This window comes from Callionymus lyra, chromosome 13 (genome assembly GCF_982586985.1).
Source record: "Callionymus lyra chromosome 13, fCalLyr1.hap1.1, whole genome shotgun sequence".
Taxonomy (NCBI): domain Eukaryota; kingdom Metazoa; phylum Chordata; class Actinopteri; order Syngnathiformes; family Callionymidae; genus Callionymus; species Callionymus lyra.
This window is the reverse complement of record NC_141830.1, coordinates 13,326,647-13,343,269: the sequence shown is the minus strand read 5'-3', so window position 1 is coordinate 13,343,269 and position 16,623 is coordinate 13,326,647. Positions and strand designations below refer to the sequence as shown.

The window sequence follows — 16,623 nt, the reverse complement described above, 5'->3', positions numbered from 1 at the left end:
AGAGCAGGTGCATTTATACGGAGACTTGATTACACACAGGTGCATTCTATTTATCATCATCAGTCATTTAGGACAACATTGGATCATTCAAAGATCCTCACTGAACTTCTGGAGTGAGTTTGCTGCACTGAAAGTAAAGGGGCCGAATAATATTGCACGCCCCACTTTTCAGTTTTTTATTTGTTAAAAAAGTTTAAATTATCCAATAAATTTCGTTCCACTTCACGATTGTGTCCCACTTGTTGTTGATTCATGACAAATAATTAAAATTTTATATCTTTATGTTTGAAGCCTGAAATGTGGCGAAATGTTGAAAGGTTCAAGGGGGCCGAATACTTTTTTTTTAATTTATTTTTCCACACTTGCAAAACGTGCTGCCAGCAGGTGTCGATAGTGTTCAAACAGCTGGTTGAAACATTGTTAAATAGAAGTAGAAGAAGAAGCTGTTAATTCCGGTTAGTGTGTAGCAGCAGTGTTTGATTTGAGACGTACTATCTGTGGATAATCTGCTTACTAGTTAGTATGTACACTATCCTGATGCATACTAACTTCTAGTATACTAAGAAGTATGCGATTTGAGACACAGCACAATTGAATTGTTTACTTATGAGTAGAATAATGAAACTTAAGCAACTATAATACAATATTACTTAAAGCAGGATCCAAATGCGGGTGATATTAGTAGCCTTCAATCTATGTCAGTGGACACCAGTGGCTTGCATAACACCAAAGCGACCTGTCAGAGACGACATTCTTTCCTACCTCTCCTTAAATCTGGCCTTGAACTAAATGTGTCAAGGAAGGTCACAGTCTGAACACTTTGTGTAAAACACAAAAGAAAAGTGAGGATTAAGTGACTATTTTGAAAGTGATCAGAATGAGATCGGTACTGGTTCCGAGCCACCACAGAATAGTTAACCATTATTTCTTTAATATTATTATTATAATATTATATAACTGCATCCATCAGAAACATGTACTCACAGCGATTTCTCTGCAGGCAGACATCGATATTCCGGTGCCTTCGATCTGTTTTAGTGCATACTCTTTCTCATCCACCCTGCAGAGTAAAAGCAAAACTTGTATTGACCTTTGCATCGTCTTTAGAATCAGAATCAGAATCAGAAAACCTTTATTAGTCCCGCGAGGGGAAATTCGGTTTAACAACAGCAAGAGAAATAAAAACACCCAGAAATAAAAACGAGAAAGAAAATCTAAATAGAATAAAAGATAAATCTGCGCTATATAATATATACACAATCATATTTACATAAATAACAAGAGGTGCAGTTAAATAGTTATCTTGGTGTGTTCTTGTTGTGGAGTCTGATGGCAACTTTAACATGTGAATTTAAGATAAAACAAAAATCAAACATGCTTTCTAACGGTTGTATTCAGTCGCAGTTTGAGAAGCTCACACAACATCCTCTCGTGCTGAGATCAAACCCACTCCAGTCTTCTTTGAATCACAGACAAATGTGGAATAATTAGGGGGCGTTCATCGACTTATTGTGATGGTAATGATCTAAAAATGTGAAGAGAACCATGTATACGGATCATGTGTACAGATACACAATGTTTTAATATTGATCAACCGAGACATTGAATAATAAGACACTTGTAAAAGAAGACAACATCTTGGTGTTAAGTTCATGATCAAATTGATTATAGTTTAATTAAGGGACATGATGGAACACAATTTTATATTTGTATATATTACTTAATGGTGATAATCTTGTCTTTGTTATTTACTTTGATTTGTGTTCTTTATCTATCTATCAATCTATCTATCGATCTATCTATCAAATTAATTCAGTGGGGAGATTATTGGGTCTTATCATCTTAAGACGTTTTTATTTGTTCAGGCTTTTCCTTGATTTTCTGGAACTCCCGTTGTGTTATCAGTTTTATCTTGACCTTTAAAGTATATACTTTATTGAGTATTGTTTAAGCGCTTTGTGACCCTGGTCTGGAAAAGCGCTATGCAAATAAAAATTACTTACTTACATGATGGAACACAATTTTACATTGGTATATATTACTAAATGATGTTAATCTTGTCTTTGTTATTTTTCTTTGATTTGTGTTCTTTATCTATCTATCTATCTATCTATCTATCTATCTATCTATCTATCTATCTATCTATCTATCTATCTATCTATCTATCAAATAAGTTCAGTGGGGAGATTATTGGGTCTTTTATTATAGTAAAGGTTGTAGACCTTTGTTCTAGAAGCGAAGCATCAACACGGTGACAGAGGTGAACCAGAGGTCAAGCACTGGCCTCTCAATCACCAGTCGACCATATCTAATAATGCCAAATAACTCAATTTGCTCAATACGTCCAATAATGGAGGGGGAAGGATGTAGTTACCAGAAAGATTACTAGACATTATGGGATGCTGTGAGAAGTTCATATCCATGGAAATAATATGAGAAAATTGTTGAAACGTGAACAAATACATCTTAAAGTGGGAATAACTGGACTATACCCACGATAAGTAAAGTTTCTTCTGCCAAGTATTATTATCATTTTGGGATTTTTGCCAATTTGGCTGATAGAGCTAAAACAGTTGTCATGACAGCCCGGCCGTGGGAAGATATATCTCAGCAACACAGACCTCGTGTGTTTTGTCACATGACTGACGGCGATCACGTCAATAATACTTAAGAGTCTGTTTGACAGTGAAAATGGAGGAGATTATTCCAACGATCGCGCGACGTTTTTTTTGTTTTACGTGTGACTGTTTAACCGCCTCGTCGATGAGGAACAGCTGACAAATAATATACCGTCGTGTTGTTGTTAGTGTTGGAGGGAAGGCGAGGGGCCGCGAGCGAGCGCGTGCGTTCATGAAAACAAAAACACACACGCACACGGTGGCTTCAGGGAGGTTCAAATCTAGCGCCCCATTCAACACAAAGCCCAAGTGTGGCTTCGGAAAAATGCATCGTGCGAACGATCGTCAATGTAAACAACGGCGTCCACGGTCGTCTTACCCGTCTTTGCGCTTAGCTTTATAAACGTGTCCGTAGGTACCGCGACCCACTTTGCAACCTTCATATTCGAACAGATCCTCTACTCGCTCCCGCTCGGCGGCCAGCTTTGTTTTGAAGTCGTAATCCATTTTTAACCCATAAATACGTCTTAATTTACAATAAAAATAAAATATTAATTATTACATGCATTAATTAAATAATCGGGTGGTTTTATTCCCCCACCATTTCCTTGTTTGGGATTTTGGTCTGCTCCGCTTAATGTTCACTGGCTCGTTGACGTTTCTAATTGGCGCGAAAGGAACGCTGGGTAGTGTAGTCCTGGTGCGCAGGCGCCTCCGTGGAGGTGAACAGAGGCGTCCGCTGTGTGGAACTACAACCCGCGTTTCTCTCTGCGGTTTGTTGCACTTTGCGTACCCGTGAACGTTCTTCAAAAATGCAGGCATTGGCGGTTGAGACGACATGCTTTGAAAAACGATGCAATCGTAAAGTAATGACAACATTTATAACATACTATCTTTTTTAAATCCATAAATTATTTATTTTTTTTGTCAATAAATAACACTTGTAATACACGCCAATTGCTTATAAATCCATCGTAATACTCATGTTTAATTTGTCTTATTTATTTACGAGTATAATGGAGTCAAAATATATTATTCCCTTTTTAACAGAATCTTGATCAAACAGAAAATGATCATTGTGATACAAATTTGAAGATGTATTATTATGACTTATTATGTTACTCAATATGTGACATGAGGTATGAAGTATAAACACGACTATTAGTCTCTGTCGATGCTCATTTATTGTTTATTATTTTTATATTGTATTTAAACGGTTATGCACTATTTATGTTATTATGGAATTCTACAGTCTACAGATCTAAACTAAAGTTACAATAATAATTGTAAGCACGTGATCCCCAAAGAAAGCTTTTTAGTTGTACGTCAAATGCGTATTTACCCTGGGCTCTCATGTCACGTGACCACACGCTTCCTCCCTATTGGCCAAGGCGTCGCAGAAGCGTATATAAAAGCGCTCGCGCACGCCTACCAGTCAGAGCTGTACGCAGTATGGCTGGCGACATTAGCTAGCATTAGCTAACGGTATTCTCTGAAAAAGGGAAGACGGCAACTCAAGACTAAAAAAAAATAACACCTGGACTGTTTTAAAAGGACAGCACTTCCATTAAGTTGTTTCAGATCGAGGAAGGATTATTTCATCTGGCAACGTTTAAAGCGATCTTTTTGTTGGGCGTCTGTTGTCTCATCATGGAAGATAACAGTGCACATTTCTTCGAGGGGACCGAGAAGTTGCTGGAGGTCTGGTTCTCTCGGCAGGACGAGACCAAAGGGACCGGGGACCTTCGAACCATCCCAAGGTTTGTGGCCGTATATATATATATATCAGGTGTCAAGTCCGGGGTCGAACAACAAGCCATATGGCTGGTCTCGGTTCTCCGTTAATGTGTGGTTTCTTCAGCCGTGATGTCGTGCGCGTCACTTAGACTTGTCACTGTTGTAGCAGCGCCATGTTCTCGGTGACATTATTGTGTTTAATTCATCCAACATAGCCACCTAGCATCGACCTAGCTAACACCGTCACTGGAAAATGGCCACCCCCCTCAAGAGTTGAATTCGCCAGCTGAGTCATTCATTCTCAGGGTTCTCCTGACGACCTTTTCCGACGCGACATTGACCATTTTGTCCATTTTTGTTGGAGGTTACGGTTTTTTTTTTGGTTCGAATTTTATGTCACGGTTTGACAATATTAGCAACTCCTTCATAGCTAAAGCTAATAATTCTAAGGTGTTTGTTTTCAGAATCCATGTTCTCCCTTTTTTACGACAAATAAATCAAGTTCTTAACCCGTGATCTTTAATTCAATGTCGTTTTTTTTCTCTCCATTTTATTTACCTTACATTCTGGCGGGATTTTCTCGTTTTTTTTGACTGGCAGACGGTTGAACTCCGGCTTAATTTCTACAAATCCTGCGAACTGAAGGATAGAAAGCGGTTCGATTTGTTTCTAAAAGTGTCTTCTGTCATCCATCTATTCGCCTGCGTCACCCTTAAACCCAGTGGGCCTAGACCAGGACAGAAGCATGTGGTCGTCTGTCGTCACCGCGTGTTACTCCAGTTGTCAGGAACCCAGGGATCGACCTCTGGGTTAGAAAGAAATGCTGCGCCTTTTATTAAAGATCCCATAAAAAGTCTTTGTCTTTCTTTATTAATGCAGCGTTTAAAGCGTGAAATAAAAACAAAAAAATAACAATGTGATCTGTCAGAATTGTAACGAGTTTATGACATGACACGTTTACTTTAACACGGTGTAAAGCATCAAGGAATATATATTTATTTGCATGTTAAGATTTAATGCATATATAGTGTAAAATCTACAAGTGGTTCCGGTCACGTTTTCCAGCCATGCCGTGATTCCCCACCCAGTTATTCTGATTGGTTAAAAGGTTTCTCAACTGCCATTTGCAGGAGTGCATGTAAAAGAACGACTGGATCCAAAGGGAAATGTATAGGAACCTGAAGTAGGAAGAAGGTTTCCTGCAGCCAGCATCAGACTGAACTTCTCCTTAATAGGCTTTGTTAGTTTAGAGTTCGCAGAAGTTCTCCATGATCTGGAGTACATACAACTGGTTATTTTTATCCGGTCCTTTGTGTTTTTTGACTTGTACATTTGGACCGACGCAAGGCCAGATAGATTCTGATGAATTAAGCTTCGAGGTCAGCACAAACTGGACATGTGCAAGTGGATAATGATTTACAATGACAACAGCTGGGTGCAACCATCATCCATCCTCCCCCCCCCCCCCTCTCCTGCCTGTCATAAATTCTCACTGTTGGAAACCTGTCAATATTTTACTCGCCACCAGACGGCTTCTCGCATACCTCACATTTTCTACTCGATGAACTGGAAGCAGACGTGTGTGAACAAATGGAGGAGACTAGACTGGTTGAGGTGGAACTTAAGTTGGGAGTTTTTTAGTCACCGGGCCTGATTAAGAGCTCAGTCGCCACTGCCAGTGGATAAGACGGTTTGGATATTGACCAACTTCAGAGAGAACCTCATTCACAAATGGAGTGAAACCATCAATGTGTCCTTGACGTCTGTTATCAGTTGGATCTGATGATGGATTCACAAGAGCTGGGTTTACGAGTTTGTCAAGTTTTGGAAGCTTCCAAATCTGTCGCCCAGCGAGAGTCTAGTATTCTCTCCTAATATAAGCGTGTAATTGTGTCATCAAACATGGACGACCACTATAGTGTTATCTGCTGGTCTAATCTGGTTCTTTTCTTGGAGATTGCACTGAGGAAAATGGGATCCTGCTGAAGCTCCCAAAATAGCACATGGTGCTAATTTCACACTGAAATGAGAGCTGACCCGAGTCTCCTGTAACCTTGCTCTGGTATGAAGCACTACGACTGCAGCGCGCTCACAGTTTTGAATCGCTGTCTTTTAGACCCGCAAAAAATCTTATTTATATATTTTACCCCCTCAATGATTGTCACGGGAACTGTTTGATCACCAACTATGGTAGCAATCTTGAACCAAATGTCTTTGGGAAACGATTAGTTCTGGACCAGTAATGTTCTGGACCAGTAATGCTGCTCATTGAAACAAACGAACACGTGGTTTCAGTTAACTTGTGTCAGGGACTCGTCCATTTCACATGAAGCATTGGGATGGATTTAAAAAAAAAATGGAAACGTTATCCCCTGAATTGTGTATCTTGGTCTACTTCCTGTATTATGCTTACTTTTTTAAAGATTTGAAGTACTTTGAATATTATCACGGCATGGAATGTAATCTGGAGAAGGATTATCGTTGCCCTTGGTGACTGACCAAGTAAAGTACTGAAGCATAAACCTGTATGCGATGATGGTCTGGACAAGAATTTTATCATCTAATCTGAAGCACTGGTCGACCTTAATAGCTACAATAATTTTGACTTCGGCACTAACTTAATAATGAATAAATGTATGATGAATAACGTCTTCTAATCACATCATCATTGCATGGATTCCTCAGTAATTACCAATTGGGCAACGAGAAGGAAAACAAGATGTTTATCGTAAGAAAGATGCCTTGCTCAGACTCGGGTACTACCTTGGAAGAACCATATGGTGACTCTCTGGCTTTACAATGAATCCTTTGTCTCTTTCACATCTACTGGGAATCTACAATGGTATGCAATGTTGAATTGTGAGATGGAAGGTCTGTCAAATCTGTGCACAAATTCATGTTGCTAATGTCTGAAAATGCTGCAACATCATCCATCAATTCATTTAGCTTGTCAGTGCAATCTTTATTTCATTCTTATGTAGAATATTGTGTATTTTTCATTTGTTTTGCGACGGTTCTAAAGCAGACATTTATCGTTTTTCTCTTTTTTCTTTCAGGTTTGAGTGGGACAAACTTTTGGAGAATGTGCATTGTTTGATCATAAGTGTGACAAAGACTGACAAGCAGGAAGCTTATATACTCAGGTAGGAGTTGGATCCTCGACACTCTAATTTCCTGTGATTAGACGCCAGCCAGGATTAGACGATAGTCATGTCTAAGTCCTGTTGCCATAAATGGCATGTGAACCTCCTTGACCGGACGGAACCCGAGTTCATTAGTGTTGCGTAGTCTCTAGTCTATCTACAGTAAAGTGATGAACTGTGTTGCATGTTAAATACTTACCTGTCTTTTTTTGATTCACAGTGAGAGTAGCATGTTTGTCTCCAAGAGACGTTTCATTTTGAAGACATGTGGAACCACCCTCTTACTGCAAGCACTGGTGCCTCTGCTGGAACTAGCCAGGGAGTACTGCGGTTTTGATGCCATCGAGGTAACGACCTTTACACCTCACTTTATCCCCGCCATTGTCCTGTTATTCATATTTTTTGTTTTTTTACAGAACTTCTTCTACTCCCGCAAGAACTTTATGAAGCCAACTCATCAAGAGTTCCCTCATCGTAACTTCCAAGAGGAAGTGGACTTTCTTGGCCAGATTTTCCCAAGTATGTCAAGATCATATTTTTTTTTTTTAATATGTGGTTCCAAATATTTTTTGTTGGGATTTATAAGGTTATACATCAAACTAAATTACTGAGTGGAAGTCTAATGGTCTCATAAACTGTGGTTCCAGATGGTGCTGCCTACTGTATGGGACGTTTGAACTCTGACTGCTGGTGAGCAGGCTTTTCGAAGCCTAAGATTGCCTGATGTTTAAATGTGGTTTTAATCCCAGTGTGTTCTCATTAGGTACCTGTTTACTCTGGACTTGCCTGAGTACTGGGAAAACAAGCATGCGGATCAGACGCTGGAAGTTCTGATGAGTGATCTTGAACCAGCCATTATGGACCAGTTCTATATGAAAGATGGTGTTTCTGCAAGTGATGTCACTCGTGTAAGCGCTTAGATTCTTTTTAGATGGAATTCTCATGAACGCTCCTGGTTGACTTTTCGCCCTCGCTTCATTCTTTCAACAGATGAGTGGAATTCGTGACCTGATACCAGGTTCTGTGATCGACGCCACCATGTTCAACCCGTGTGGATACTCGATGAATGGAATGAAGACTGACGTAAGTTGCTCGTCTGGATAATGCGAGTGTCCAGTTATTAATCCTCCCATGTAAACCCTTGTTCGTCTCTACAGGGAACTTACTGGACTATCCACATCACCCCAGAGCCAGAGTTCTCCTACGTCAGTTTTGAAACCAACCTGTCCCAGACATCATACGACGACCTTGTTCGGAAGATTGTCGAGGTGTTCAAGCCAGGGAAATTTGTGACTACGCTGTTTGTCAATCAGGCATGTGTCCTTTTTTTTTTTTTTTTTCCAGTGTCGTTTGAAAGTCTCTCCCTCTAATATAGTTTTCCTCTCCTCCTGCAGAGCTCAAAGTGTCGCTCTGTCTTTTCTTCTGCCCAGAAGCTTGACGGCTACAAGCGCGTGGACCGCCAGCTGGCTCAATTCAACGATTACAATTTTGTCTTTACAAGCTACTCCAAGAACTGCCAGCAGAACCAGACGAGCTGAGAGTTGAGGATGAGAAGGAGGCGTAAAAAAGGTGGCTCTGCAGGGCCCTGCTCTTGTAGCCACCCCACGTTAGAAAGCATCCCTCGACCCTCCCTTATCTGCTGTCCACGTTCTCCGAGATGCGGCGGGGGCCCTGGTTTATCCTCCAGTTTGAGTTGTTTGCATTGTTGTATCTGTGACTTAGAACATCTGCATGAAAGCTCTTTCCTCTGTTCCGGTATCCTAGCTCACTCTTGCCGTGATCTTGAAGTGCATGTCGAAGAATTAAACTCGCTCTGTTTGCACACCTGTGGCCAGTACAACCGGCCCTTCCTTCAAGTCTCCCCTCTCATCCCCCACAGACAAGGCTTCCGACCGCACTAGACCGGGACCCTGACATGCTCCGACCCGTCGGCCTCTTTAAAGTTGTTTTTCTATCTTCTAAAAGCTGCATTTAGATACATTTTTTGATTAAATTGTTTGCACACGCAGCAATACAGATAATTCATAAAAGTAGGAACAAAGTTTCTATAAAAAGAAAGTACAAGATGACATAATTGGTGATTAATGACACAAAATTTTGTAATTTTTAACAAGAAAAGTTGATGAATTGACATCAAATCTATAAAGTTTTCTAGTGTTTGATTCGAACAATTTGTCTAAATAACTTGTCTATACATTTTTTTTTATTTTTGTGTTCTCTAAAGTGTGCTACTTCTATATGAAGCTTCTGGTTCTGGTCACATTCATGATTCTCAGAGATGGACATTTTTTTGGCTGAATGTAAACCCAGGCAAACCCCCTTTTCCAGCCCCTCAAAATCTGAATGTAGACGTCTCTAGAGAACTGCTGGCTTTATTAATATTTTTAGCTGAATGTATAACTCCTGGAGAGTTGGCTGACCAGTCTTTGTTCCATCCCTGCAGGCATCGCCAGTCTGACCGTCCACTGGCCCAGAACTGAGCCGCTGCTGAATGGGGGTCTAAATAATGAATCAGACTTTTTCTGCTTAGTAAGGCAAAGCATTTTCCTTTTTCCTCATATAATATCCATGCACTCTGCCCCTTTCCGCCCCATACACTGAAAAACCAGTAAATGCACAATAGAGGCCCACCAGTCTGAGCATGCCAGGGGGAACCCCGGATCATTCCACACTTTGCTACTGCAAAAAAAAAAAAAAGGTCATTTTAATAAGTTTCTGCTGCCCAGAATCTTTTTTTTACAACGAATTGAGCGACCGCCGTGGTTTTTAGTTGTCTATTGTGTTCCCATCAATGGCCCTTTGTCCAGGCAGCAGAGAGATCCTCTGACACTGGTGCATGTAACTACTTTGTGAAGTGCTGCTTGACAGTGTAGTGACGCTCTGGTCCCCGTAAGTCTCTGCTTCTTCACCTCCTTTTCTATCAATGAATGAAGTGATGACTGAACATCCCTGCTGAGGCTTGGGGCCCTGATTTCACTCAGTTCTAACACAGGTAAATTATTTATCACATGTGCACTTCTGTCTTCAAACCTTCAATGGAGTGTGTACTCTGAGGAATGAGTAGCTTCCCTTCTTTGTAGGCTTTATTTGGAGTGATGACATTATTTCGAGGACCCATCCATGTTCTTGAATAATCTACTCATGCCTGAGGGAACGCATTTCAAACTTTTGTTGCTTTTTTTTTTTTTTTTTTTTGATCTGACATTTAAAGCCAGCTACGTTTGGACCAGTCTGAACACTTTTGATAGGTCATGACTATTTTTTATTTACAGTGAACGCGATACTTTTACAGAGCATTTGTATTTTTGCCGAGGACCAATCCTTGTTTTTGTCTTCATTGTCTGTTTAAAATGGTTCAGAAGCTCATCTGTGTGGAAGAGGATGCAGTAACTGGAAGAAGGAGGAACTTTGCAGTTTAAATTCTTTTGCTGTTCATGAATGGTCAAGATGTGCTAAAAAATATCTGTGCTCAGAGCTTAATGCTGAAATAAACTGCTTATATGTGCAAAATTCTTTGCCTGATTATTCTTATGATTTTTTCTATTAAAGTTTGTTTGCAAAAGCCCATTTTCACTGCCGTTAAACATTACATCAAGGATTCACTCTAAAATAAACCAGAGAATTTACAAACTTGTCTTTTAGAATAATTAAAGTTTCGATCAAGGTTTATATCTTTAACACAAAAACACATCTTGCTACATGAAACCTCTACATCTTAAATCTATGTCGATCTACCTAAAGTAAAAACATTCCATAGATGGGAGCTGCTGGAGGAGTGCAAATATTTACACGTTCTTACCTAGACTGGACGATAAGGATCAATGCTCATGGGAATCCTCTATACTCTGTACAGTATTTTGCTCTCTATATTATTTTATTCACAGTATTTTCTTATTCACTCTTCCATTTAACAACAAAGTTACTTCATTTCTATATCACTCAAACCAGATTAACTGGTCTGTAGAAAACGTATGCTTTGAGTTTGAAAACCAGCACTCAGGGGAAGTCCAGATCCCCCCCTTTCCCTGATATATTTACTATTTATTCTCATTTGTGATGTAGTATATGCCAACCACGAGCATTAAAAAAAAGAGAAGATACCCCTCTTTAAATAGTCAATTTGAAATATTATAGTGTCTGCTGCCATCTAGTGTAAAACTTTGTGCAAGAGCTAAACAGCAATATTTTAAATAAAACGTTCAACAGTTACGTGTCAGTGTGTTTGAATTCATTTATGTTACATTTTACTCCGTGTCCACTATTAACAAAACACTATTTATATTATTATTTATTTGATCCACTGAATCTTTCACTCTATTACGAAGCGAAGTTGCAAATTTAAACATTTCCACGAATTTACTTTTACTTATATGCTCCCTGAGGTTTAAACCTTTGAAAAATATCAAAATGTACTTGAGTCCTTTAAATACTATATATACTGTATGTCGATAAACAGTATATAGATAGAAAATGCACCGTGTTGTTACGCTGCCGCTAGGTGGCAGTATGAACGTACGTCATGCGCAACGAAGAAGAAAAGAATCGTGTTGTCTTCCGGTCTGAATCCTCACATGGTGGTGGAGCAACGTGAGTTGGAATCACCGAGAAAATCACAAAAATGACGCAGTCCGACGATATAATGTAAGTTTCTCGTCGTGTTTATTCGTAAATTATGCGTTTAAAAAGCATGTTTTGTTTCGGCCTTCATTCCCAGCTGTTGGTAAAATCATCTCGTCAGTAAAACTGCTGCCAGTTTAATTTTCACATTTGTTCCATTTAAAAATGTATTTTAAATGACAACACTATGCAGGACCAATAATGATGATCCAAACATAGATTTGAAGTCATCCAAATGGTTAATTAATCTCCTGTTTTAATTCAAGATTATTGTCACGTCGTCTTTTTTTCTAAATGTGTGTTTGTATATATATATATATATATATATATATACATGCATGCATGCATGTTATTTGATTTGAATATTATGGATACATACGAGTGTTTTTTTTTTCATTTTAAGTTAAGTTACAAGGACCAATGCCAGGTACTACGTATTACAACTGTTACTACTAGTACTCGTATTTTTTACGTGTATTAGGTTAGGTAGAACTTTATTGATCCCTCAGGAGGTCTCCTTCGGGAAATCGTTTTTTTTCCAATTAGCCACAGCAATACAGCAATTATTCATAAATCAAAATAAAATAAGAACAAGAACAAAGAGAAATAAAGATTAACATTGTTTTCTTCTTCAGAAAACCAAAGACAAGACGTGCAAAGCGTTTCTTGGAGAGCAGAGCTCCTAAACTGAGTGAAGATGGCAAGAGTACCATGATCATGAAGGGAGGGAACACCAGTCAAACTGTCACACAGGCTCTGAAAGACATCGTAAGTTGCTTTTTTTAATTTATTGATTAGCTGCCTGTCTTTTTATTCTTTGACAACGTTGTAAGCTTCTAGATATGTCAACAGATAAAAAGTATCGCAGTACTGCTTAAAAAATATGAATGAATAGAAAAAACACTGTACAATAACTCAATGTCTTTTTTCAGTATTCTCTCAAGAAACCAAATGCTGTGCTGTACAAGAAGTAAGTACCCTTTGACTTTAATATAATATTTCATGAGTGAGAAGAAAAATGTACATTTTCATATGGGCAAATTATTTAATTCCCAGCATACTTAAATAAATGTACACATCACCAAGATATACTGATTTATTTATAAATATAAAAAAAATTAAAGCATGTCTTAATTTCTATATATAATGATTGAATGATTGATTGGTTGATTGATAGAACAATGCTGCAAACTAGTACACGTTTGTTTTTTTTCTACATTTTCTTTCATTTCAACAAAGACTGTGTTGACGATACCGTCTAGTATGTGGAGTAAATATTTTACCTTGTAAATAAATTGTAAGTTCTTCTTGTACTCATCGAGGGCTACTTGTTTTGTTTTTACATTAAAATCAGAAAATTCAGAAGATACATTAGATGTTTCTGTTTAGCATCAAAAATGTATTATGTAGTTGTCAATTTGACTCAGAAAGTAAAAGACACTTATAAACTCCATGTTCTCTTTTATTTTCTAGGAAAAACATCACCCGGCCATTTGAGGACTCCACTTCACTGGTTGGTTCACACAAAGACTTTACGACGGCTTCACAATACATTTTACTGACTTGTACTTTGCTTGTTTTTCCAGGAATTCTTCTCAAAGAAAACAGATTGCTCCCTCTTTCTGTTCGGCTCCCACAACAAGAAGCGGCCCAACAATCTCATATTTGGTAAACACCCCCGGTTAATATACTGTATATATATATACAATAAAGTTTTTAACCCAATATGTACGATTTCCATATCAGGATATAGATTTACGAGGTTTACTTGTAAACAAACTGATTAATTTTCAACCCCATTTTTTGGGGAATTTACGTTATTATTTCCAAATTTCAGTAGTGGATACCAATACAAGTACTATCTTTTTAAACTATGATACCATTTCTTATGTGCAAATAATTAACTGAACCAGAAAGTACTTCAAATTAAATTGGTGTTGAGCAATTTTCAAGCAGAATAAAAAACCTAAACATTTGTCTCATTAATTTAAAACTAACAAACAGAAGTTACTAAACATTCAAACGGTGGCGATGAGCAATTCAAGTATAGAAAGAAAACATTTTAAAAAAAACTCAGAAAATGCACTAAACAACATTTTATCTTTATCTGAATGTGGCTCATTTTTCTTTGCCTTTCAAAAACTTATTTGACTCTTGACTGCAGCGTGAGACTCTCTTGGTTCTGGTCGGTGTCATCCAACCGATACTGTGAAGGATGAAGGACATGTGAAGATTTGTTTTAAGTAAAATGAGCTCAGCAACTCTCAAGAAGTATCTCATTATGTTACATTACGTGACCGGATCCGTCACATAAAGTCAACCATCGATGTAAAGAATGGGAAACGTGCACCTTTTGTAGTACGTGCACGTTAATTGTGTTCACCTTGAACTCTTCAAACTTCGCCAAACACTTAAAAGATATCCTGACTTGGTTTTTGAGGATTAATAGTTGCGCCATATTTTTGAGCCTTGAATCAAAAGTATTTCCAAATGTGACTCCGTAATTTATCAATAAGACGAAGTGTATTGTTTTCCCTCGAAAATAGCAGAAGCCATTGTTTTGAAGACGACGGAGGTTCTTTTCAGTGATGACACCTCAGTGTGTAGTGTGTACACAGGTGTACTGTCTTCATTGTGTCCGTCAACAAATGACATGTGTACTCGGTACTGATGGTGCAGAAACAAGCTGTACTTTTTGCATGTTTGTACTGAATTGGTACCAAATTGTTGTTTCTTGTGAAACCACTAGATACATTTGCTTTAATTTATAAACGATAGAGGAAATTGCAGTGATGGACATTTTTCTACTTTCCTAAGGTTATATATCCTCATATAGTCGATCAATAATTAACACAATCAACTACTACCTGAATACCTTGACCAAGATTGTCAAGTTAAATCATTGCTAATCATTGCTTTTTGTTCACAGGTCGACTCTTTGACTTTCACGTGCTTGACATGATAGAACTTGGGATCGAAAATTCCGTCTCCCTGAGTGACATTAAGGTAACATCTCGGATTTTCCAGCATGAACTATTGTTCTTAAAGCAACATGATTCAGGGCTGGGTTCCATGTGACTCATTTACTATATCAACACCTAGTCAACATCCCAGCATCACTAGAACCACCTCATGTTTGTTCTAATGATGTGGAAAAACATATTTGGGTCAATGTTTCAATTCATCTGCGTAATGGTGGAAGTGTTTATGCTTCTTGTACTTGGATGTTTGCCTCTCTCAGCTCGAGGGATATTTGATCTTTGTTTGTATTCCTTCCAGGGGGGCAAGTTCCCAGAGGGTACCAAACCAATGCTCGTGTTTGCCGGTGAAGCGTTTGATCTAGACAATGAGCACAAGCGGCTCAAGAGCGTCCTCGTTGGTACGTCAGGATGACGCTTCTTCCACCACCTGCTCATGTTGACCATGTTTCTCTTGTCTGAAGACTTTTTCAGAGGGCCGACCGTGTCTGCTGTGCGTCTGGCCGGTCTGGAACATATTCTGCACTTCACTGCCCTGGATGGGAAGATATACATGCGCAGCTACAGGTATTGAGTGAGCGTATCAATGTGTTTTAAAACAAAGTATTGAGCTTTATATCAATGTATCGATGGTTAAAGTTGTGTTTAATTTGGTACGGTCAAGGTGTGCTTTACAAAAAACAAACTGAGAAGGGATGTATTTGCAGGACGCTGTTAAAAAAGTCTGGATGTAGGACACCACGCATCGAGCTGGAAGAAATCGGACCTTCATTTGACTTTGTCATCAGAAGATCACACCTGGCCTCAGAGGACTTGTACAAGTTGGCACACAGACAGCCCAAGGCCCTGAAGGTACATTTTTTACTGCAAATTGTTGGTCAGAAAAGTTTCAGGGCGCACTCAACCCCCTACTTTAACCAACACAATATCTCAAGAAGAAGTTTTCCGTCAACATTGGCAGCGTTTTAAAGGTTGAGTATCATAAACTGTCGAGTCGTCAATCTTCTCTTCCCTTTTTTTTCCCGCAGCCCAAAAAGAAGAAGAACGTATCACACGACGCCTTTGGCACGAAGTTCGGCCGGGTTCACATGGAGAAGCAGGATCTGACCAAGCTTCGGACGAGGAAGATGAAGGGGTTGAGGAAGAGGAGGGGAGAGGTGGTGTCCGACCAGCCAGACGAACAGCCGGCCAAAGTGACGAAAGTAGAGGCTTGAAGTGTGCACGTGCGACGGGGGGACCCTCCTCTAGAATCTACGTGCATCAGTGACCTTTTATCTGAAGAATCTCATCCTTGCTTCGCGCCAACAGACATTCATAATCATCAACATGTTATTATGTCGTGTGAGTGTGAGGCTGGAAGGCAAACGTTTTCTCTTATCCCACGTGCAGATCATGTGATACTTGGATGCCGTTACAAACTTCCACTGGGGTTTGCAAACAAGCTGGTGTAGAATGGAGGTAAAGGTTTTGTCGACAAACCCCCTGTTGTACTTTTGTTTGGCAATAAAATATTTTTTATCTTAATGAATC

At 39.0% G+C, this 16,623-nt stretch overlaps 3 protein-coding genes across 4 annotated transcripts in view; 2 read left to right on the top strand and 1 right to left on the bottom strand.

The window, feature by feature from the left end:
* The window catches only part of cdk19 (cyclin dependent kinase 19), a 35,564-nt gene extending 32,282 nt beyond the window's left edge, over nucleotides 1-3,282 (bottom strand). The window contains exons 1-2 of the mRNA XM_087805857.1: nucleotides 2,998-3,282; nucleotides 985-1,060 (exon numbers count right to left, since the gene is read on the bottom strand). Of these exons, the coding sequence (XP_087661983.1) occupies nucleotides 985-1,060; nucleotides 2,998-3,125 (204 nt within the window). The 5' untranslated portion in view covers nucleotides 3,126-3,282. The remainder of the gene's footprint in view (nucleotides 1-984; nucleotides 1,061-2,997) is intronic.
* Nucleotides 3,283-4,058: 776 nt separating this feature from the next.
* On the top strand, nucleotides 4,059-9,813 carry amd1 (adenosylmethionine decarboxylase 1). 2 transcript variants are annotated; one of them, XM_087805863.1, is made up of 9 exons: nucleotides 4,059-4,378; nucleotides 7,412-7,498; nucleotides 7,719-7,845; nucleotides 7,915-8,017; nucleotides 8,146-8,188; nucleotides 8,262-8,406; nucleotides 8,489-8,581; nucleotides 8,656-8,811; nucleotides 8,893-9,813. In XM_087805863.1, the coding sequence occupies exons 1-9, from the start codon at nucleotides 4,269-4,271 to the stop codon at nucleotides 9,034-9,036; spliced, it is 1,008 nt and encodes a 335-aa protein (XP_087661989.1). In that variant the 5' UTR covers nucleotides 4,059-4,268; the 3' UTR covers nucleotides 9,037-9,813. The 2 variants fall into 2 exon arrangements, with proteins under 2 accessions (XP_087661989.1, XP_087661988.1); XM_087805862.1 differs by having other exon boundaries at nucleotides 7,719-8,017.
* Nucleotides 9,814-12,044: 2,231 nt separating this feature from the next.
* rpf2 (ribosome production factor 2 homolog) lies at nucleotides 12,045-16,621 on the top strand. Its single transcript, XM_087805502.1, has 10 exons — nucleotides 12,045-12,139; nucleotides 12,751-12,883; nucleotides 13,048-13,085; nucleotides 13,589-13,628; nucleotides 13,702-13,783; nucleotides 15,045-15,121; nucleotides 15,395-15,494; nucleotides 15,558-15,660; nucleotides 15,801-15,945; nucleotides 16,122-16,621. The coding sequence occupies exons 1-10, from the start codon at nucleotides 12,117-12,119 to the stop codon at nucleotides 16,305-16,307; spliced, it is 927 nt and encodes a 308-aa protein (XP_087661628.1). The 5' UTR covers nucleotides 12,045-12,116; the 3' UTR covers nucleotides 16,308-16,621.
* The last annotated feature ends 2 nt before the right edge of the window (nucleotides 16,622-16,623 follow it).

Excerpts from the sequence above, each read along its gene's own strand:
- amd1 (XM_087805862.1), top strand. The coding sequence starts at position 4,269 with ATGGAAGATAACAGTGCACATTTCTTCGAGGGGACCGAGAAGTTGCTG. Across the intron at positions 4,379-7,411 it reads GACCTTCGAACCATCCCAAG|GTTTGAGTGGGACAAACTTT; the intron begins GTTTGTGGCCGT and ends TTTTTCTTTCAG. Across the intron at positions 7,499-7,718 it reads CAGGAAGCTTATATACTCAG|TGAGAGTAGCATGTTTGTCT; the intron begins GTAGGAGTTGGA and ends TTTGATTCACAG.
- rpf2 (XM_087805502.1), top strand. The coding sequence starts at position 12,117 with ATGACGCAGTCCGACGATATAAT. Across the intron at positions 12,884-13,047 it reads CACAGGCTCTGAAAGACATC|TATTCTCTCAAGAAACCAAA; the intron begins GTAAGTTGCTTT and ends GTCTTTTTTCAG. Across the intron at positions 13,784-15,044 it reads GCCCAACAATCTCATATTTG|GTCGACTCTTTGACTTTCAC; the intron begins GTAAACACCCCC and ends TTTTGTTCACAG.